Source organism: Salarias fasciatus, chromosome 12 (assembly GCF_902148845.1).
Source record: "Salarias fasciatus chromosome 12, fSalaFa1.1, whole genome shotgun sequence".
In the NCBI taxonomy this organism is placed as follows: domain Eukaryota; kingdom Metazoa; phylum Chordata; class Actinopteri; order Blenniiformes; family Blenniidae; genus Salarias; species Salarias fasciatus.
Window position 1 is genome coordinate 11911599 of NC_043756.1, and position 23395 is coordinate 11934993.

A 23395-nucleotide genomic window follows, 5' to 3' on the forward strand; every position below is an offset into this window, starting at 1 on the left:
TTTAAATAGCCTGATGTTCCGTCTCCAGATGTTGCTCGCCATGTTATGGCAACCCAGACTCGATTAGCTCACCTCAAACACGGTTCACATGAGCACCAGGAGCGACTTCCAGTCATACCTCACCCTGCACTCAGGACCATGGGCCATTTGTTTTGCAAGGTATGACTCACGTTTTTACGCTGCTCTTAGTCACGTCCTAAAGAGCTGCGTCCAGCGTGAATTCTCTTTCACTTACAGTTTGTCTGCGTTGGTGTGTGCCAACAGTTTGGATCACAGGTTAGCGACACACACGCTCACATTTGAAGTTTTTACAACAGATGACGTGTTAAGAAAACTTCTTTTATCAAAGAAATGAAACTAATTAATTTCTCAGCCCATTTCTGCAGCTCCATAGATGTTCCATTTTCTAATGTTTTTTTTTTTTTTTTTTTTTTTTTTTTTTTTTACCGTGTTATGTGTTTTCTATATCGTCGTCCATATTGATACGATGAAATTATTTTATCGGCTCACTTGGAAGGACATAGCTGCATTTTCTGACTATAAAATCCAACTGCCAATATCCAAGCACCCAATGGTGAACGGCCACCAGTGACTGCATGATTTAATGTTGCGAGTTGACATAAGTGGCGTGATTGCTCAGATTGTGTTGCGAGAGCAGTTCTCCCACAGTCCTTTGCAGCTGCAGCTAATGTGAGGCCTCACACCCACGTGCCCCCCAGTGAGAGCTTGGCAGCTAAATGCAGAAACAAGGCCAGCCATCAGATGGAGACGGGAAAACAAGTGAATAGAAAATGAAGCAGAAACAAATGTCTGTTTGTGACAGCACGATGCGAACACGCAAACAATTTCCCCAGGATGCAAAACCATTTGAGATGTTCTGTAAGAGATATATTCATACATACCAGAGTATTTGTGTTTTGTATTGATGTAGCTGACACTTCGGTGGGTCTGGAGGCAGATATAATACGGAGACTGTGAGGTATAAACCTTAATGATTTCAAATGGAGAGTTGATTCAGCATTGAAGAGCATTAACAGCACATAGATCTTTTTTTTTTGACTAATTTGTTTTTTTCCCCTAATGAAGCCTGCTGCTGTGTTGCAGGTCAGATTCATGATCTTTTCTGCAGAGTTTTCTTTTTTTTTTCAGTGTAATTAACATTAATCTGAACCTAGACTGTAGTGTTTGGACTTGAAAGGGTGAAATAAATATAATCACTGAGTTGTGAAAAGTGATTCTTTACTGAATCTGTACTCTGATTTCTTTGGAGCATATTTACACACACAAGGTTAATTTGAGGTTGATGCAATTTTCCTGTTCATTTCACATTAGAGGTTGAATGTGATGTTAATACTGTGGGTTAAGGCATTTATTAACTCTGAAATATGTAAGCATCTAAGTGCAAAGCTATTTCTTTTTAATCTAAGTTAAAGTAAATTACAATTAAAAAGGTTATTCAAGTTACTTGATAAATGCCATATGCCAATATATCCTGTATATACCAAAAGAAAAAATCCAACAAAGCTGCAAATGTGTAAGTAAACTTATCTGTAGCCAAATAATTGGTAATAACCAGGTGTCTAATGAGATGCTGCAGACAAATTTGATAAACAGGCAGCCACAGTATTACAGACATTTGTGCATCTGTGAAAGCAGCAATTTGCCACCAGACATCCATCCTACATCAAATCAAATGAATGCCAAATGAAATTCAAGTAGCTTTTAATCATTCTATCCTCGCTTGGCTCTGAGGACTCATTTGAACCTCGTGGGTTACTTAACGGCGTCATCGCGTTTTTGTATGTTTTTGCACCGAAGCCAACTAATGAATGACATATCCCTGCATCCAGGCGCAGTTCTGCTGTGGGCCGGCCTCCACCAGCTTGGCCACTCTTGTATACAGATGGTTGCATGCAACAGCTGGAGAAACCGAGTGAAGGCCGCCGTGTGTGGCTGGAGCCCCCTTCTAATCAAGATCTGTTGACAGAAACCATCCATTACAAGACGCACAATGAAAAATACTGTTTCTGTTCCTCCCTGATCTTCCTTGATATGAAAGCGATGAGACTATGACACACCAGCTGTGTGGCGTCAAAGCAGCTCTGCTCGCGTATGTATCCATTCAGCACATTTGCTTTTCTCGTCCCACCCAGGTCTTTTAAAGTCCCAGCCCTTCTCTCTTCATTGTTTCTTTTCCAACAGCGAAGCTGTGCATCATCCCCACGTCACCTCTGGAAATGTTTCCAATCCTAATCACGTGTGGTACTGGTACAGATAATTACAACCACATGTTTGGCCGTGGTTTATGTGCACGTTTTACACGGGGTAGCCCGTTCTTGTTCATCTTCGACTTCATCCTATTCAGCGTTCTGGGACGGTTTACATAAGAAACTCCCAAGGGTCCTGACGGTCATCTTTTGGACGCTACACACCCCTCTGCTCTCTGATGCTTTTAGTGGCTTGAAACCATGGAGCTGCTATATGTTAACAAGGATTTTCTGAGGCCTGGCCAAAGGCTGGGAACGGAGCCTGCAGAGAGCCAGCTGTGAATGTGCTCATGGCCCTGAGACTTGATCTGACACAGCAGAGCCATGTAGAAGTCCCCGGCCAGGGCTCTAAATCCTCCCAGCGCTCAAATGAGCGCACACATACAGATGTAGATGTACATGTGAGAGCTTATGGGTCTGTCTGGGAGCAGCAGCAACATCACCTTTTTTCAAAGATATTTCTTGTCTCTGTCATGTTATATTTGACTAATGGCAACATTTTACAGTGCTGATTTCGAAATTAAACAGTTGTTTGGATTGAAAAGTGAAATAAATACAGAAAGAAGCGTTTATGACTGGACTTTGAGTTTCAGAGTCGGAGTTTGTCAACAGGTGTACTTCTGGGCAAATCATTAAATATGAACTTCTCCACTGCATAAATCTGCTGCAGTCCCATGATTCCTGTCAACGAGCCGGACGTGCAGATGTAAGCTGTGGTGCCTCCAGAGTAGAACATAAAAACAAGGCGGAGAAAAATACATCCATCTCTCCATCTTCCGATGTCTTTCTCAAATCTGTACCCGATCAGCTTCAACTGGGACTTTCTGTTCCGCCGATGATGAACAAGATGACATTTTATTATTCAATAATCATTCCTTCCCTGTGCAGTTGTACAGTATGCTTCTCTTCATGTGTCTGGCGATTACAGCAATTATGTAACTGCTCTTCTCACAGTTTCTTCAGAACGATTACACAGGAGTTTTGTGTTGAGCTAAAAGTCCCAGAGAGGCTGCGTTCCATACAGCTTCTCTAAATCCAGAGTCAAATCGTTGTTCTTACATGTACTGCCAAGCTCTTTCAAATGCAATCATGCTGACTAACCATGTTTCATAACAGCTACATGCTGATGGATCTTTAAAGAGTGTAGGGCTGAGTTACACTTCCTATTGATCTAACTGTATCCTGTATACATGCTCCCAGTTGTCCTGCTAAACATTCACCTTTTAATTCTTTTGTCAGGCCGGTCTGAGGGAGAAAGCTGTAACATTAGCCAGTTGAGTTTGCTCACACATGTTTTCCAGACTATTGTGTGCCTCTAAATGACTGGTCGCTGGGAGGAAGGGAAATGCTCACTTAAACAGTTATCTCTCCATCAGCGGTAAAGTCGCTGCAGCCTGCGCTGGCTTTGATATCCTCAGAGTGGCCTACATAACCTGGTAGGTGAAATAGGTGATTGCAGCTCCAGTCTGGAGCTCACAGCATGAAAACCGTTGCAGTGCCGCCGCATTGGGTTCATGTATGATTATAATTTCATCCAGTGTTCAGTGCCTGTGGCGATCTTATGTAACAGCACCTTATATGGGCCCCTGCTTTTTTTTTTGCCCCTAACTTGGATTGGAGGATCCAAATAAACCCGGACCTATAGATGACTGGAATATACAACAAAGGATTGCCTTGGACAGTCTGCTGTCATCTCTGCATGGCTGAAGGATTGACAGCTGGGGAAGAAAAAAAGAAAGGAAGAGGCGGAAAATGAAAACAGTTTGGATTGTCCCAGCTGTAATAACTCCAGTGATGGAGCGGTCCAGAGGAGCATCTGCCACATGTTGCTCGATTCCCAGCCTTGCCATCTTTCAAACATGATCGAAACGCCTGAGAAAACATTTTGGAGGGACCACACAGGTCCTCTCTGCTCCTCGCTGGTTGCAAATTCATGTTTTACTCGCCTCGGGCTTCTCGGCTTCGCCTCTCTGAACCTCCATTTCTTCCACAGCAGCATCAGAGGAGACCGAGGGAAGCATGCTCACACATTTTACAGCTGTGGGGAGGGTGGGGAGTCGCTGACTCGGGCTCTTACTTCCTTAATTACAGCTGTATATACCAAAAGAAGAATACATGCTACGGGGGGACAATAAAAGGAAAGAGAAGAGAACATCATGACTTTAAAACGGGAAGAAGCTCAAGACAAAAGAATGACTCTGAGGCAAATGTTTGGTGTGGATCACATTTTTACAACCTTTTTACATTTAATGGAATTACATCAAGTCCAAGTTTATTAGGTTTTCACAACTGTCTGTTTTCATCCAAATTAATTTGTAAAGCGCAGTGTACTTTCAAACAGTTCATTTACTTCAGGACGGTTTATTGAAGCATTCAGTTAATTTGAGCTTAAAGAAGAGAGAATCAAGTAAAAGCAGAATGTTTTAGGGCTGATGGTGTTGAAACACATCTCAGCTGTAAGTCATGTAATAGTAAAGATGGAAAGGAGTGCTTCTATTTTATTATCTAGGTTTTTATTTGTTTTTCACTATCAGCAATGAAGATTAAGATTTTTTTTTAAATTAATGATGTAATACCTTTTTTTCACTATAATAATATTGCATTTTACACATCATTAATAGTTTTTCACTTTTATCCATTTCGCCTTTCCCTTTGAATAATCATTTGCAAGTTTAACATGGTAGAGTTTGCTCATCCCCTTCTCCCAAAGGAGAGGAGGGATTTTTCATAATTCAAAGTGGCAAAGGGGTGCCGGTATAGAGCTATGCATGGTGATGGGCTGATGGGAGGAGGAGTGGTCTAAGCCATGCTTGGTTACAATAAAAGGCACTTGTCTGGACCTCTGAGGAGCCCAAACTTTCCAGTAGCACCACAGGCGGCTGCTACTCAAAGACAAACAGAAAGGGGGACAGCCAGCAAAATAAGAATAAAAGATAACTGTTCAGCTTACTTTAGCTATTTACCACCTAGATAGTTTAGTGCATTTGATTTTATTATTAAGTTATATATATTTCCTTTGAAAAGGGCCCTTTGAGTAAAAAAAAAGAGAGAAAAAATGGTGAGTCTGCTTTGCATTACAATAATCGCCCTGACACTGGCAGGCAGTTCCTACAGTCAAGTAACGCCCCCTCCAATGCAAGTTTCAGGTAAGACTGATCTCATATATAATTTCTTTCTGTATTTAAATATGTTGGTCAATGTTTGTGTTTGTTAATATCTCTTCAATGAATGGATTTGTATCAATGTGCATGTGAAGAGAAGAGCAGGAGGATGAGCTGTGATGGAGACCTGAGTGAAGCTGCACCACAGCACATGCTCGCGCAACAACAGGGTCATTGTAGCAGCGGGTAAAAGACTCGTCTCTGGGGTAACACACACAGGCACAGTGTGGCTCACCAGCAGCTCATTGACTTGCTGCATGCAGAGCACCACAGCATGGATTGGCCGGTAAATAAATGACCCTGTCATTGACAGAGGCGCTCTGAATGATGACCACACTACTAAAACCACTGGCCGGGCTCTTAAAATGGGTCACAAGTGACTTAGTGGCTGTCCCGTTTTTTTTAGAGGCAAATTTGTATTACAATGCGTTAACAGCCAGGAATTTCTCACTGTTTTATCCAATCTTTTTTTCCCTTTGCAATAATGCTTTCTGTCACTTCCTGCTGCAGACAGAGTGTGAAAACCTAGAAATATTGCTCATTGGAAAGGACATGGACTCCATCATGACACTGTTATAATTTGAAATTCACACCTGCCTGCAGGATGGCACGGTGAGATGGTTGAGTTGCTGCAACTCTGAGCCGAAGAATACTTGCTATAGTGGTGTCATAAAACAAAAGAGGGGAGTCCAAGAAGCTCTCATGTTATATGCATTGAGTGATATTTAATATGCTTTCAGCAGCCCTCCAAGCTGACTCAGTAGATTTCTAATTAGGGATGTCTGAGCTCCCTTTCTTCCAGCAGCAGAGGGATTGGCTCATCCACTGGGAGAGGTCCTGCTTTCTGGAAGGAGATTGTGCGGTTTTATCCAAACATTGACATCTCTGCCACAGACCGGTGAAGTCAGCGGTGTGAGAGCGCATGTGTCCGCATACTTCAGTGTTTATAAATGACCTCACTGTCTGCTTTATATAAAAGCTTTTTTCTCAGCTCCGGTCAGTTCAGTCATTGTTTCATATAGCGTATCATATTTATCATATGACCAGCGCGTTCTCTGTGTGGGCTTTGGGCGTCGCCTGTCCTTCTACCTACTGACTCACTCTGGCGCTGGAAGCTTGAGGAAATTGGCCATGGTAGCAGGCAGCCTGACAACAGCGAAGTTAAGATTAATGACCCACGGCCAAACGTATAGAGCCCCATGCTGAACAGAAGCCAAATGACTCTGTCTTTCCCTGTGAGGTAATAGTCTGTTAAGTGTAATGCTTACTGTGGTTGTTAGTTACTGAGGCTTGGCCCGCTTGCCAAGGCTGGGTGGGAAAAGGGGGCCTGGCTGGAAATGGACTGAGGCTCCGGGGCAGAGCGGCAAATGTGTTTAGGCTGGGAGACGAGACGCTGATGGAGACATGCCTGCTGCAATTGCATTCATGTGACGAAGCCTGAATTTTAACAACTATTTTACTGTATACCCTTGTGCTCACTCCCATGCACACACTCCCACATGCAAATCACATGCACGCTTTCAAGCTGGTTCTGCAGGGCGAAATGCAGGAAGGAGCTTATTGGGATTAGTGTGTAGGAGTTGGCCGGCTGTGTTTGTCCCAGCTGTGCTTGTTAAGTCTTCCTCCATATTGACACAAGTGGGCCATAAGCAAAGGAGAACAAAGCTGTGGGATGCTTTGGCTCCTCATCCTGCGCATCACTCCTCAGTCAGAGGGCGTGGCACTTGGTGCGTGCTCCAACATAAACATGCAGACTACCGATAAGAGATTTCCAGTTTCTGCCTGGAAGAGAGGATTTAGCCCAATGAATTTAGGAATTCAATTACTTAAAGAATAAATTAGGCTTCAAAGTGTTACAGCCTAATTAGACTCTTGTATTTTGAAAATATCTGTTGCACTGAGCAGACCTGGATTGCTGCAGTGTTGTTGTTAATTTACTGTTTGATGCTGCAAAGAAGCAGATGGTTCCAATCATTTGCAAATACAACCTTTTACAGAGTGAGAGAGAATTGTGCTTGGTAATAAAATGGCAGTAGGCCCTGGCTGCAGCTGCCAAGCTTTTTTTTTATTGTCATACACACATGTTCATTTAGTTCTTTGGTGTGTTTTCATTCCCAGCCACACTCTTGTCAACATTTTCAAATGGGAACCATTCAGTATTATTTGTCCTCCCATATTTCTGCTGAATGTGACAATTTGGCCCCATCTCTCACCTCAGAGGATCACATGTGTTTCGAGGTGTGTCAAAGGAAAGAAAGGCTTCCTTTTCTTCCTGAAAAAAAAAAAAAAAAAAGTTCACAAAACAGGCTGTTGCTTTATGAGTGCTGTGTGCCCCTCATGGCCGGGGCCACATTCTCCTGTGGGACATGTGCCTGCCGGTAACTGCAGGAGCAGGAAAGAGTGTGGAATTACTTACAACATGCCTGTCTGACTGTCTGCTGCTGCCGCTGTCTCTCAAGTCATTCTCTTCAAGGCCGCAGCAGACCATATACACCTGAGAGACAGAGATCTTTTGATTTAACCCTGCATGGTATTGTGTTAGTTTGTGCACAGTAAATTATTCTAAGCTCTTGTCACACATTGACACCGGAGCTGTGGCGTTTAATCAATCCCCTGCTTTCGTTTCACATTTCAGGATTACAGCCCACATATACAGAGCCTAGTGCTCATTTTTGTGCAGAACTTTATTTTCTTTTTTTAAAAAAAGGCTTTACAATCATCTCCTCAGTAAAATATATAAATGAGGAATTTTTTAGATGTTAGTGTTACCTTTGCCAGTGAGTCATTCAGGTTTCAGTCCCGCTTCATGGCAGCTGCAACACTTGCATCGAATTTACGAGGCGTGGAGAAGCTGTGAGTCACTTCTCAGTGACAAAATAAGCAAAGGGGATTCTTGTCCAGTCTGCGTTTAAGCTCCACCGATTATGGAAAGACATTAATAATTAGCCGCGGCTAGAGGGTGTTTCCCGGCGAATAAAACAGCTGGCGGCGAGCCGGTCACTTGAGTCAAACGTGAGTGACGTTGCTGGGTGTGGCGTCTTGCTGTTATGAGTTGCACAGCCTTACTGAAGAAGTGAAAAAGTTAAGTATGGAGTAGCATAAGGTGGGACTGAAGGGTAGATTAAGCCAGTTAGCAGTGCTTCGGCTAATTAAATTCTTGTGCAGGAGCAGTCAATACTAATGATCTGTGTGCCCGTGAAAGAGGTCCACCCACACAAACATGTACGCGCACGTGCACACGCTTATCGTGGTTGGACTGGAGGCTTGGAACAGTTTAGGTAATGGTTTGATTAGAAGTGAATTTGCTGTCACTCCTCTTTGCGTGCATGTGTGCGTGTGTGTGTGCGCGCGTGTCTTGTTAGAAAGATATGGGGTGATCACTGCAGAAGGCAGCCAGCCAGTAGCTCTTTTATTTCCTGTCTCATTCATGTGGGAATCGTTTGTCGAGGCCTATGACACAGTATTCCAGTAATGGCTCCAGTGTGCCTGCTCCGAGCGAGGCGCCTCAGCAAAAATGCGGCGTGCGCTGTCAGAAATCAGAGACGGACCGGTTTACACACAGATCATCTATACTGAGTAAGTGGGAAGAACATAAATAAAACGCAGAGCAGCTCAAAGGTTTTTTTTAGGGGAATACCAGACGCTCAGGGGACTCTCAAGCCCTAAACTTGGATTCGACCAGCTGATTTATTTCATTCAATCGTTTCCAGATTAAATAGTGTGTTGTGTGCACTGCCTCTCCACTCATCAAGGCTTGTTGAGGTTGGGGTGTTGGGAGAGGAGGGTGGGGCGCATGAGAGAGTTGGCTATAGAGCGGGGTCAGAGGTCCTGTACATCTATTCATCTGGTGCCTATTATTGCCTGGAAATGGCAGCCCCTTGCAGGGTGGGGTCTTCTTAACCAAGCAAGTCCTGTGGGGTCTTAACATAGAGGTCATGGAAATGATGAGAACCCGCGGTGAGAAGCTGAAACCTGCGGTTTTCAGCTGTCGAGTAGACAAGGAGTGCAAATACAAAAAAGCAAAAAACCCAGCATTTTTTTTTTTTTACTTTGTTTTCTGCTCCTTTTTTTCTCTGTTATTCCTTCGGTGCCTTAGTTATTAAATAAAATCAGATGCAGTGGATGAAAGAAAAAGTATTCCAAGGAACCAAGGGTTTATGAGTGGCTGGACTGGCAGCAGCAGGAAAAATGATTGGCGACTGGCTGGTGCCCAGTACTATATTTAATTAACCAAACAGTATTTTTTCTTTATGTAAGGAAATTCTCATGCATTATGTTGCATATACATATATAGCGTATGAGCTTAATATATACATTATGCACAAGCCAAAACATGACAAAAAGTGCAAAATGTCAAAGCTGATAAAGGTGTGGGGGACTTGGCAAGAGATCATCTGAGTCTTTTCTCCTTTTATAGTGTTTCTCCAATGGTTTTGCTGCAGCAGTTGGATGCCAAGCACAAAATACAGCAAGCAGTCCTGGATTCTTTAGTTAGTGTATAAAAGCAGATCTGTGTTATATAAGCACCGTAAAATGTTCCAAGTGTAAGTACCATAAGCGACAAAGCTGCAACGTTAGACTCATGTCATGTTTTTCTTTTTCTTTTTCAGTCCATGTCTTTGCTGAACCGGGTGCCAACGTCACCCTGCCCTGCAGGCTGCCACACTCCGATGGCATCGCTTTGGGCGTCCGGGTGAAATGGACCAAAGTGGCGGACGATGAAGACCTGAATGAAGATGTGCTGGTTTCAATGGGATTCCACAAGAAGACCTACGGAAGCTTTGAAAATCGGGTCTTTATGGAGAACGATGAGACCGAAGATGGCTCCATCCTCATCACTGATGTTTCTGAAAACGATAGCGGAAAATACCGCTGCGAGATTGTGAATGGAGTCGAAGACACGATTCAAGAAATCACCTTGGAAGTACAAAGTGCCAACAAAGGTAGCTCCTTTATTTCTTTATTTTGAATCAGAGTTTTGCAGAACTTGGCACTTCCCACAAATCCCTTTAATTTGATAACTGTCTCTACAGGAATTGGATCAGGTCTAAACAGATGTTTTTTAAATTTAATCTTGTCTGTTTCATCCAGGGGTTGTATTCCCGTACTCTCCCAGTACGGGCCGCTACAGACTGAACTACGATGAGGCCGTGCAGGCCTGCCAGGACCAGGGTTCCGTGGTCGCCACCTTCGATCAGCTCTTTGAGGCCTGGAAGGGGGGTCTGGACTGGTGCAATGCCGGGTGGCTCAATGATAGCACAGTGCAGTACCCCATCACCAAACCCCGGGAGCCCTGCGGTGGCACCAGCAGTGGACCCGGTGTGAGGACCTACGGACGCAGAGACAGGCAGAGAGGCAGCTACGACGTCTTCTGCTACACTGCTGAACTCAAGGGTGAGATTTTAAGATTCCTTCAAGTCGTGTTGAGCTCACTTGACGAATCTACCGCGAAGCTTTTATCCTGATCACCTGTCTGGTATTCTGCTCCGTCAGGACGTGTGTACTGGCTGGTCCAGCCTCTCAGCCTGACCTTCGACGAGGCCGTTCAGGCGTGTTTGGATGACGGTGCGGAGATCGCCAAGGTCGGCCAGATGTACGCTGCCTGGAAGCTCAACGGCTACGACCGCTGCGATGCCGGCTGGTTGGCCGACGGAAGCGTCCGCTACCCCATCACCAGGCCCCGCAAGAACTGCAGCCCCACGGAAGCCGCAGTGCGCTTCATCGGATTCCCGGACAAGCAGCAGAAATCTTACGGCGTCTACTGTTACAAAGCTGACCAGTGAGCGAGTAGATAGAAACCGTGAAGCCATAACCACCAAAGAGCATCAACAACGACCAGTAATAGCAACAATGAAGCAGATAAGCTTTGGATCTTACCTAGCATGAACTCAAAACTCTCCTAAAGCTGTGATAACGCTAAAACAAATACTGCACATCTTACACCCTTAAGCAATAAATGGCAAAATGTTTTGTAACCATTAAGTTTTCCTCCCGCTGTGCATTCTTTGATTTTACGTAGGCTGCTGGGTAAAGGGCAACAGTGTTATGTTAAGTTTGACCGATGTGACAGAGACAAGAACTTAATGGTCAACATCTAAGTTTGTTTTGTCTTCCACTAAATGAATAAATGTGTGAAGTTCAAGATTTAGAGCAATTCTGCTCATGTGCAGATGATATGTGCTGCTTTAAAATGTTTCTACAACAGAACAATGTGAGATTTTATTTTATCAAGTACGACATCAGTGACAGAAAATGATTACAGCATTACCACCACCGTCGAGCTATGCATTTCTACATGTTATCCTGCAGTAAGTCTTCAATTGGATCCTTCTCTAAGCAGAGTCGAATCTCTTTTTTGACCTCTGAAACTGCAGAAAGGTTCTTTAAATGCACGAGCTGTGATCAAATTAAGTGCCAAGAAAATTATTGTTAATGTTTTAGTCTGTGACCTTTTCTGCATCAAAAGCTCTTATTAGATTTACTCTCAATTACATTCTGAGAGACATTTTTACTATTATAACCTTAAAAGATGCTTTTTTTTTTTTTTTTTTTTTTTTTTTTTTACTATTGTAACAAAATATTTTTATTTTTTAATGATGGTTCAATGATATATTGTAATGTTTGCTGCATCCTTCAAAAATAAAAAGAGCATATTCTGCCCTATGCATGCAGTCCAACAAAAACTGGTTCATACCAGCAGGATCACAGTGAAGGAGTCCAGATATTCTCCTTAGCATGGGTAGAAAAAACTTACTGATTCTCTGACAGTTTTCTCAATTCCCTAAGAAAATAATCACAACACAACAATCTCACTCAACATTTTTTTTTTTTCTGTTTTGTTGGGTTTTGTTGACCTGGTTCATGCCGATGACCACTTTCACTCAGAAACAGATTAATTCTATATCATTTAATAGTAGCTGGACTGTGACTGCATGACCTGGCGAGCACATAGTTTAAAACTTTATGATTTTCAAGATTTTGCTTTTTTTTTCTGTTAACTGTATCTAACCCTGGGCACTGATGTGGTACTTACTGCAGAATACATGTGATAATACAGTGACGCATTACTCGTAAAAGCAAAACCTTTTTCAAAATTTGCCTTTCAAACTTGTGTATTTTCACACACTTGTGCATGAAAAAAGATGGAGGTATTTTTGTATCTTATCGTCATGTACCTTTAAAAAAAAGCAGTTTGGAATAAAGAACAAAACTTTAAAATCAGTCTTTTGTGTGAAAGTGTTCCTTTCTTTCTTTTTTCATCAGCATTCAATTTCCGCTGATGCAGGATCACTGTGCATCGTGAGGCGATCGGGAAGTTTAAACACAGATTTAGACAGCATTGTTGAAGCTGCCAAAGCAGGGGCCACGTATCTGGCGTAAACCCATGTCTGTAAGAGGACTTAGGATTACGCTCTTCATTTTTCATTCATTGCCAGGCTGCCAGCCCACCACTAAGTTAGACAAAGAGAACAGCATCACAACCTTTGAGAGGCTTGTGGGAATCCATGGGAATGGGGTCAGTTTTAGGTGGATACAGCTGGCGAATCCCACACAAATGTGAACGTATGCAATGGTTAAAAAAAAAAAAAAAAAAGGTCCAGACACAGCAGTTCAAAGAAACAAAAGATAAGAAGACAATTCCCCAGTCATGTGTAGAAAACAAGTGTACTCATTTATTTCAATAACCCTAGAGGTGAGACACTATTCAATAGGTTGTGTTATAGGCAGAAAATACTCGCAACATGCAACATGGCGTTTTGGTTGAGAGATAATGCTTAACATTTCAAGTGAAAAGACATTATTTTTGCATTTTTGTTTCAGAAAAGTTTTGCATTTACACTGCAATTTTTTGTAAATAACATCCTTTGATGTAAAAATGGCAGAAACTCTGAAAACAATGCTGCTATGCCAGGCCACAAGTTGGCGCTGTTGTTTGTTTTTGTAATGAAACCACACATAAACACACACACATGCACTGGGAACAATAACACTTTAAACATTTTAAATGGCGAGTACAGCGACGTTCATATGGACAGATGACAAAGTTGGATTATTATTACAGGTGATAAAGCTACCAGGCCCCAGGAGAATATGGACTCATGTGACTCTGGAGGCCGACGCTGGTATTGTCCATCTACTCATGCAGATGAAATACTAACTAAGACTGTGGTTCACAGAATTTCTAAGTGCAGCCAGGGGCCGGATGGGGTTCGGTTTGGGGACCACAGGATTTCATTTTTGCTTTTTGCAGATGATGGTGTCTTGTTGGCTCCATCGAACCTGGACCTACAGCATGCACTCGGGTGGTTTACAGCCAAGTGTGAAACGGCGAGGATGAGGATCAGCACCTCCAAATCCGAGGCCATGGTCCTCACAATGGCGGTCTGTCCTCTTCAGGTCGGTGGAGAGACTCTGGCTCAAGTGGAGGAGTTTAAGTATCTTGGGGTCTTGTTCACGAGTGGGGGACGGATGGATTGACAGGCGGATCGGTGCAGCGTCTGCAGTGATGCGGTCGCTGTATTGGTTCGTTGTGGTAAATAAGGAGCTGAGCCAGAAGGCGAAGCTCTCGATTTACTGGTCAATCTACATCCCCACCCTCACCTATGGTCATGAGCTTTGGGTCATGACCAAAAGAACAAGCCGGCCTGAATTTATGTCTATTTTTAGGATATTATTTTATTTTTGACTGAACTATATGTGTCAAGAGGAGGTATACTTTGAATACATTGAAATCTAACAATACTTTGAGTATCGTTTATTGATCTCGAGGCCTGGATCTGTGTTTGGTGAGTATCTTGTCTCTGTTTTACCCCTCATTTTACTGCAGGAGAAGCTCCTCATAAATCCTGAAATAACTCAGTCCTCCTGACAGCATTGTGGAAAATGTCTGAGTAAAAATTAACATGAGTCTGTATCCACAGCACCTGTGCTGCATCCGGCCTGATACCAATGCCCTGGTATCTTCATAAGAGCTGTCTGAATGCTGATGTATCTCAGCTGTTCCCTCGCTACTTCCTCTCGTTGTCATTCGTTTATATATGTTTCTTACGAGAAACAGGTGCTATGTCAAGTTCTGCATGACTGCTGAAATCTGCACGGCCCTTGCTGGAAGTATGTGCAGTGGATTTCTGTGGTTTCAGTTGAAAATATACCACACATTAATAATGAACGATAACATTAAAAAGAACAATACTCTATGTGAGCACAGGAGAAGTAACTACGTATAATAATAAAATAAAGATTGCAACAGGCTGGTTTATATGCTTTCACTGGCTCATATTAAATGCTTACTAGATAATGACAGACACTTTGAATGGGATTACACAGAGTCTTGTTGACCCCAAAATGCCAGTAGGAGCCAAGGTGCACTTCCTTTTTAAAACAAACCTAGAAATCCTGTAAAATCCCAGTGAGACTCGAACCAAAGGGGTCCAGGTTTTTCCACTGATCTGCCGTGAGACATCTGCACTTCATGAGGAAAGATTGCAGGTTTCCGACTCTTGCGGGGGCAAACAGGAGCAGCCTTTAATCACAAGCCAAGTCCTCTCTAATGACAGAGTGGGCAGTCGCGGTGAAAACCACAGAAACTTACACAATGATTACCGCTTGATGCCATTACCCAGGTAATGGTACTTCATACCGATTACGCAGTGTCAGTGTGAACTTTGAGTGACTGCTGCATGAGGAGCTACTCTGGGAATAGTACTGAAGGGTAATGTGCTGAAAAGGTTTGCATTTTTACACCGGGGGAATGCATCTGCTTCATTTATGCACACTCCATGTACACACAGGTGATGTGTGGCATTGAAGAGAAGCACCCCCAAGTCATGCAATTTACTGAGGAGATACAGTATAGAGCTGCATACTTATGCAAGTCCACAGTTATGTAGCATTAGTTCTAGTTAATCCAGTTTTTGCTCCATATGTTTGCTGCAATTCACACCACTTCCTATCTGTCTCCCCTGAATGTGTCTTGTTAGGCATGTCTGATTTTTTTTTTTTTTTTTTAGGGGTTTGGTGTACGTGCAAGTCATTGCAATACTTTGACATTGGCATGATGCTCTCCAGGGGGCGATTCTCACAAAGTGTTAATCCTTCACATTATGTTCCGCCTCTCTGAGTTTTGTGGGCGCTATACGGAAGGAAATAAACCAGCACACTTAGTTTTATGACTCAGTCTAACAGCACTGCCTGGTGGTGAAATCCCCTCACTGCTTAAATCACATCAAATTTGCATCAACATAAGACGAACAATAATTCTCAGTAATCTTTATATAATTCTTATTTGGGACCTGAAGGATTTTTTTTCCAAACATACAGTATATATTGAAAAAAATAAGAGAGACATTTCAACCCTCTCATATCCTCATGTCTTTGAAGTCTGAGAGGAAACCACAACATCTGGCACGAATTGACATAAACAGAGGAGAACTTGGCCAACCCTCAAACACTGAAGACATACAAGAGAAACTGTGTCAGTATATAATAATCATTTATTTCATTTTCTTTGGTGATTTGGTGAAACAAAGCAGAAAATTATTTCAGTCTATTTCTAGAAAATTCACAAACATCCCAGACATTCACATTGTAAAATTAAAAAAGAAAAAAAAAGAAAAAAAAAACTGTTATAAATATAAAATGGTATTATGTGCACAGTAAGGCTAAAACATATACAAACATTCACAGGCAGACATCATATTTCTCTATGAAAGAAATGCCAGAGAAACACAAACCCATCCACATGCTTTGATATTGTGTTAAAAAAAAACATTATTGCAGATTATTGCTGATGTGACTGTCTGTCTTCTTTTATTTCTCCCACCGTTGGCACTAAATATCCAAAAAGATGTGTAAATTGGCCATATTGCTCAGTGACTTCTATGTGATGTAATGTGTGTGTGTGTGTGTGTGTGTTTGTGTGTGTGTGTGTGTGTGTGTGTGTGTGTGTGTGTGTGTGTGTGTGGTGTGTGTGTGTGTTACGCACTGCTGGGCCAAGTGACAGCATCATGTTTCACATGCCTGTATGAAACAAGATCAAGAGCAGCGTGAAAATAAATTATACGCATCTGTGCCTCAACAGCTGTTCAGTTCAAGTTTTTTTCTGAGTGTTTCACAAAATACATTCTCTCAATGGCTGTTTTGAACTGACCACCACAACAGAAAAGTTCAGTAAGGAAAGGCATTTGTTCATACATGAAGCCAAAGATCGAGAAAAAGAGGTGAGAGCGAGACTCCTCGGTGTGTCATTAAAACCCAGCATTACAGATTTTGTAAACATGCTGTCACGTCTAACTGTGAAAGAAGCACTGAAAATACCAGAGCAGAAAATACAGACGGCTCGAGCCACACTTTCCTTCTTTCACTTTACAAAAGCTGATGGACATCCATTTCCATCAGTGGATAAATGCTTTGTCGATAAGTACTTAGAGAGCAACTTTTCATATTAAATTGTAGCATACAAAAATATCAATAACATTTTAAAGATCCCCTCTCCAGAAATCTCTCTATAAACATCATAATTGACACCGAGTACATCCATTGGAGGCGGGAAAGAATGAAAGGTGGTGATTTGGTAGTTTGAAAGCTGCCAGCACAAAGAAGGTATTCAACTGATTACTGAGCAATTTGCAGAATTAGGGGATTTGCTGATCTGTAATCCAAACAACTACTGCTGGAAGAACTGTGAAATCATGTCTCTGAGTGTGATTTGTGCTTCTGTTGACAGGGATTGAAGACTGGAGAGATATGTTTAACAAAGGTTTATGCCTCTGTTCAAAGTACAGTAAGGTACAATCTGTAAACTACAAAATGGCAAGATTACCTGTTTGTGTTCTGTCAAACCAAACTGAGATCAGAGACTAAACATGGTTAAAAAGAAGAAAGAGAGAAGATTGTTGTCATTTTACTCAATTTGGAAACTTAAAATTGTAAAAAAAAAATCTAGAATTTTATATATTCTATGACTGTCAGTACCTCAAAGACAAATAAAATAGGAGGAGATCAGATGAGGTCACGTGCCGGATAAAGGGTTGATGCACACTTTACACCAAATGACAAAATATTTAGGGAATTCCTTTCTAAAACATATAATCACTATATTTCACAACCGCTTTCACTTTATGAATGAGGAACACTGATTTCAAAAAGCACAGTCGGTGTAGAAAGGCATTAGAAAACAGTCATGAACACACGATTTGATAAAATGATAAAGTAAAAAGCTTTTGCAGTCTGAAAAATAAGAATGCTTTTGCTTTTCCAGTTTTATTGTTAAACAAAAATCAAAATAAAAAAATAAAGAAAAGATACCTCATGATGAGGATGGTCATGCATCAACATGTCATCTGCAAGGCACTTCATCAGATTCCACTGTCATCCAAAATGTAAGAACAACTGCAGGTTGTCCTCTTGTGATGTATTTTTAGTGAGCTTTTCCTCCTTATTCCACAGAAGTATTAATGCATCTGCGCTCGTGTCAGTAAAACTCTGCCGTATCGTTTGTCGATCACTGTCTTCTCCGCCTGTGTTCAGTCCTGTCTCTCCTTCCCCGATAACGCTGATGCTGAAAACGGAAGGCCTCGTCTGGCCATTTTCTGAAGTTGTTGATGCTGTAGAGACTATTGTGTTGATGCTTTCTGAAAAAAGTCCTCTGATAACTCGAAGCTGTCAGCAGAAAGAAAACAAAGATCAATCATGGCGAGCGACACAAAGAGTGGATGTTACACCTGAGAGCTTCACTCGCTGGACTTACGATTCATGCAGCTGATTTTCGGTACGTCCCATCGTCCGTCCCCACGGCAACGGATAGTTGGGATGTGCCGCTGAATGAAGCCCGTGCGGCACTGATATCTCACCAGGGAGTTGATCTCATACCTCTCACGCTTCACACCGAAGGTGCGGGCGTTTTCCACCAACGGAGGTTGATTGCAGGCCACTGAGGAACGGAAGAGACGAAACACCCAAATAAGAAATGCTTTGTTTTTTCACAGAATAAAGAGAGGAGAAATTGTGTGTGTTTTGTTTCTTTGTACCTGTGCCCTTCTTGCAGGTGTAGGTGAGGTGGTAGTTGCAGGGAACATCATTCCACTGGCCGTCCTCATGCCATATCATCACAACACAATCCTCACCAGAGGAAAAGAAACTGTCGGGCTGGTTTGGCCTCCAGTTTTCATATTGCTAAAAGTAGAGCAGAAGAAAAGGGGTAAGTTGTGAAGATGGTTTCTGCATTTTTAGAGGGATTTTCCTTTAACTGTTAATGCAATTTATTAAACTTGCCAACAATGTGAAATTCTATCCTCAAAGTTACTACATGGAGAACATTCTGTCTACTTACATTTTTGCTTCCCTAATAAGGCAGAAATGTATACCGTAGTTTATAGTGTAGCGTGCAAAGGCATGCACGAAAAAGAAAGATGAGGAATTGTCTATAAATCATTTTATGTGTCTCTTCCAAGTTAAGATTGAATCAGTCTCTGATGAGAGCTCAATCAGACAGTCTGTGCAAAAGTAAAACAGACGAGAACTGATGAGGCAGTGACTTCCTGGATGTTTTTTTTTTCTCCTTTCCATTCACACATTTTTATTTTTATTTTAAGGTGTGATGCTCCTACCTTCTCTTCTAGCTTAAATGAATATTACGTTTACTAATACGTTTATTAATATTGAGGTAGTAATGGAGCATTTTTCTTCAAACTTTTAAATTACTTTTTGAGGGATTTTTTTTTTTTAATTATGACATATTCCATGTAATACAATTTTTTTCTTTTTTTTCTTTTTCTTTTTTAAACCTCTTTAAGGGCATTTCGATAGTGTCCATGACGTGCCTGACAGAAACAGAGGGAGAAAACGCTTGAGAAAATAGTTTCATTGCTGTAGTTTTGCAGTATGTCCACTAGAGGGAGTAATAGCATCTTGCCAAGAGTAAACATCAACTCATATTAACTGCACCTTGGCAGACCTTGTAAAAAGAAGGGTAATGTACAGTTTCACATATAGTTAGAATTAGAACCAATGTTGCACATTTAGTGATTTAAGGACTAAATTGGTTTTGTGATCATTCAATCTGTAAATCTGTAATTACATTTTGCCTAATTGTGCACATGATACATTTGTACACGTGTGTATGCACTTACTTATTTGCAGTGTACACACAGCTGAAATGCTGTGGGGTATTTGGGTTTGAGCTGATGCTACCTGCCGCCTGTCAACACATTCTAGGTTCAAACAGTTTCTTCAAAGCTGTGCCCCCCCCCCCCCACCCCACCCCACCCCACCCCACCCCCACTCCTCCAGTCGTGCCCCACGGCTGAGCTCCTCTGTCATTATGGTTAACAAACATACACCAGCTTCCTGCTCTGCTCACTCCGCTTAACAAATGGCTGACCCATCAAATGCTCTGCAGGCCTGCATCCTCTTCAGAATAATCAAACAAACTTTGATCACCCACCTAAACACACATCCAAAGACATTACAACTCATGTATTTCTGCGCAATCCTGCTAATATATTTTTTTAAAAAATCATCCCACTTCTTCAAATTTTAATAGGTCTCAGCTGTTTAAAGGTAGTCTTATTTATTATATTGAAATCCCCTGGAGATGACCACCCACTCAGACCCCCTGGTCAGTTATTTTTTCTTCTTCTGCAGCTGAACACAGGTGCTGTCCATCTGTGTGGCTGCCTGTTTGGTGGCCCTGCCCCCGGGTGGCTGCTCGCCGCCTGCTGCCTGCTGCCAGGCTCTCCTCATGAGTGTGGGGGATAAACGGTGACCATACCTGTCTCCGGCTGCAAACTCTCCCCTTCCCCACTGCGTCACTGACACCCTCGTCACCTCCCCCCAATCTCTCAACTGAGCCAGGGTCCCACAGGAGGCCTGTGCTTATCTTTAATCCCCCAGGCCATCTTTATGTGTAATCCCTCTCTCACTTCCCAGAGAATCACCTTTGAAGTGAGGACGTCCTTCCATACGACACGGAAGCACTTTGGAATTAACCGCTTGTCTGTCAAGTGTGAAGCATCCTCAGCGCCTCTCCTGCATACACGTACCTCTATGCTGTTTCATCAACACAGCCTTTCCGTGCAGTATGGACTTTTCCCATATTGTTTTATACACTTTGGATTGTTGCTGCAGCTATAGGTTTCCAGTGGTGAGTCACAGTGTCTTCTACATCCTGTTATTAATTACCAGCGCCGTCACCAGGGTGTAGCGATATGAGGCCGAGGTGGGTACGTCATGAGAAAAAGTCATCACGCTTCCTTTAAAACAACAGCTCTCCCGAGATGACTGAATCTGTTTCCTACATCGCTTCCAAATATTTACACTCTCCTCTGTGCCATGTTAGTTGAGACAAAAATATGTGAGAAAGCAAGCGATCTTACCATAGTGCTGCCATCAGTCCAGCGGAAGTCACTGTCAAACATCTTATCATTCAGGCCGATCCACTGGTAGTCCTGTCCAAGACCTGCCATGCAGGGCAGAACGGTGCAGATAAAGGTTTGCAATATGACCTTTTAAGGACAATTCAGCCAAACAACGTTCAAGACAAACAGAGTGACATCAGTGGCCTGTTGAAGCTTTTCCTGACTTCATTGTGTGATTTTAATGTGGCTTTTTCAGATAACCACTTCAGGCTTATCATGTGCAATAAATTTCTTAGGACTAGCAAAGTTCAACTCACGGTTGACAAAGAGCTGCTCCTCGTGGGACAAGATGCTGGTGAGATGAGCTCCTTGAATGCGACACTCTCTCTCCGCTGTGTCCCAGTTTCTCCTCTGGGGGAAGTACTTGTAGCAGTGACCCTGGAACTTATGCCAGCCGTATTCACAAATTTCTGTATCTGATGGAAAATACAGAGAGATTTCAGTAAACACACATGTGAAGCACAAAAGCAACATGAAAATCTTTAATTATTTAATTTTGATTTCACCTAATAAAAATCCAAACTTGATCTTTAGTTGACATTCAGGCAACAGTCTGTCTCATCACCTTAACATATCTGGGCATCATCTGATCTAATGAATCTGCTGTACTGCTCGCACATATTCATCTCTGTTGTTCAAGTAAGATAAAAAAAATAATCAATGTGATGGATTGGTTTCCAGCAAGAACAAAAACAGTTTGACCTCAATAGTGAGTCAAAGGTTTGAATAACAGCTAAAGCAGGTGATACTTCACTCAGAATTTTAATAAAAACAAGTACTAGATTAAAATGACAAATTATAAACTAATATGTTAACTGTATAAAACTTGAGAAAGGACATTTTTTAGGGGGAGCCAGAAAAACAGAAACTTTTAAAATCTAGTCCAGCAATGTAGTCTGCTGTATTTGTGTTTTAGGTCAACTTGTCCCACCCTGCCATGCCTAAGTTCATGCTCAGATTCTTGAGGTTGTTCTCAGATATGCTCTCTCTCTCTCTCTCTCTCTCTCGTCTCCTCTCTCTCTCCTCTCTCTCTCTCTCTCTCTCTCTCTCCTCTCTCTCTCTCTCCTCTCTCTCTCTCTCTCTCCTCTCGTTTGGAAAAACCAGCTCAGATAGCAGCTGTGTCTGAGCACACATGATGGGTGGAATTCCCTGATGAGTGATCAGACAAAATTTAGGGTGTAGACACTGGTCAACAAAAATCAGCTAAAGATGTATGAATCCCTGGTTTAGTAAGACTGTGAAATCAATAACTTAGGAATAAATCCTTCCATATTATAAAAAAATTATATGTAAATACTCTTTAAATTTCAGAAGTAACTCAAGTAATGCAATTTATTATCTTTGCAAGTCTTTCCTAGAGGGAAATATCCATAAGTCCCATGAGGTCTGGCACACCGGCGGTGACCCCGGCTTGAAATGAAAGCAGTAATGTGGAAAATAAAGAGAGGAGACGATGTACCAGCTGCCTTTGTGTCTGAAGCTTGTGGAAACTCTAAAGGAGCTCAAGGGAGTTTGAATTATCCTGAGCACTATCAGACATGATGGACCTTCAGGCAGCACTAAAAAAGAAACTGTTCAAAGTAATTGCAGTGATGAGATGGGGTAGTGTTTATGACTCAGCTAATTCCTGTGAGAAACCTGAGACAATGCTCAGCTACACACAGACAGACTGGCTGAACCTCTGTCACATCATGTCACTGCAAATTTCAAAAATGTATCACGTCTTTGAATGAATTTGAATGAATAAGTCTTTGTGTTTTACTCCCAGGGGCTGGAGTTAGTGATTACATTCGACACCTAAATGAATCACATAAAAGAACAATTATGTTAAATATCATTAGCATATCATGAATACCTTCTTCACAATACAGCCCGGAGTAACTTGGGAGGCAAACACATTTGAAGGAGGCCAGCCCATCGACACATGTACCACCGTTGCGGCAAGGGTTTGACTGGCACTCGTCAATATCTTCAGAGAAAACAGAGAGAATCAACAACAGGGAATACAGCAACTTCTAATCATTGTTATATTAAGGAGTGTTCATAGAAATTTTTGAATTCTTCTAGTTTGTAAATTAGGGGACTGAGAGTATAGAGAAATACCTGTTTCACATCGGTGCCCTGTATAACCTGGAGCACAGTTACACGAATAGACGCTCCCACTCTTGTAGCAAGAACCTCCATTCTGACAAATGTTTTCTGTACATGAATGCAGTCCTTTAAAGAAAGAAGAATAAAGGGTAAATAGAAATGTTTATCATGCCGAAAAATTGAATTTAAATCAAAGATAGTGAAAGAAACTCACCAGGAATTTCCACAGTCTCGCCAACAACAGTGTGTCCCAGTTCACCACTTGGATTTGGTACGGTGGTCGTAGCCTCATTGACTGGTGGGTGTCCTTCGATGAGTGAAGACTGTACCGTTGAGTCAATGTCCAGTTTGTCATCATATTCAGGTAAAGATGACGGTGGGGTGGTTGCGGATGCAACTGAAGCTAGCTGGCTTTGCACATCAGCTGATGACTTTGTTGTGGATTTAAACGGCGTTTGAG

General features: G+C 42.1%; 2 protein-coding genes across 2 annotated transcripts in view; one reads left to right on the plus strand and one right to left on the minus strand.

Moving 5' to 3' along the window:
* Window positions 1-5126: 5126 nt before the first annotated feature.
* On the plus strand, window positions 5127-12649 carry hapln1a (hyaluronan and proteoglycan link protein 1a). The gene is made up of 4 exons (XM_030105440.1): window positions 5127-5413; window positions 10039-10371; window positions 10520-10822; window positions 10922-12649. Exons 1-4 carry the CDS (start codon window positions 5323-5325, stop codon window positions 11209-11211), a joined length of 1017 nt encoding a protein of 338 aa, XP_029961300.1. The 5' UTR covers window positions 5127-5322; the 3' UTR covers window positions 11212-12649.
* Window positions 12650-16318: 3669 nt separating this feature from the next.
* LOC115397725 (versican core protein-like) overlaps window positions 16319-23395 on the minus strand; it is a 58871-nt gene continuing 51794 nt past the window's right edge. Inside the window, exons 6-12 of the mRNA XM_030104169.1 lie at window positions 22948-23061; window positions 22700-22813; window positions 21102-21260; window positions 20803-20885; window positions 18457-18601; window positions 18177-18359; window positions 16319-18088 (exon numbers count right to left, since the gene is read on the minus strand). Of these exons, the coding sequence (XP_029960029.1) occupies window positions 17931-18088; window positions 18177-18359; window positions 18457-18601; window positions 20803-20885; window positions 21102-21260; window positions 22700-22813; window positions 22948-23061 (956 nt within the window). The 3' untranslated portion in view covers window positions 16319-17930. The remainder of the gene's footprint in view (window positions 18089-18176; window positions 18360-18456; window positions 18602-20802; window positions 20886-21101; window positions 21261-22699; window positions 22814-22947; window positions 23062-23395) is intronic.

Bases quoted from the DNA above. Each gene is read 5' to 3' on its own strand.
- hapln1a (XM_030105440.1), top strand. From the start codon at position 5,323: ATGGTGAGTCTGCTTTGCATTACAATAATCGCCCTGACACTGGCAGGC. The intron at 5,414-10,038 runs GTAAGACTGATC...TTTCTTTTTCAG, and splicing joins CCCTCCAATGCAAGTTTCAG to TCCATGTCTTTGCTGAACCG. The intron at 10,823-10,921 runs GTGAGATTTTAA...CTGCTCCGTCAG, and splicing joins CTACACTGCTGAACTCAAGG to GACGTGTGTACTGGCTGGTC.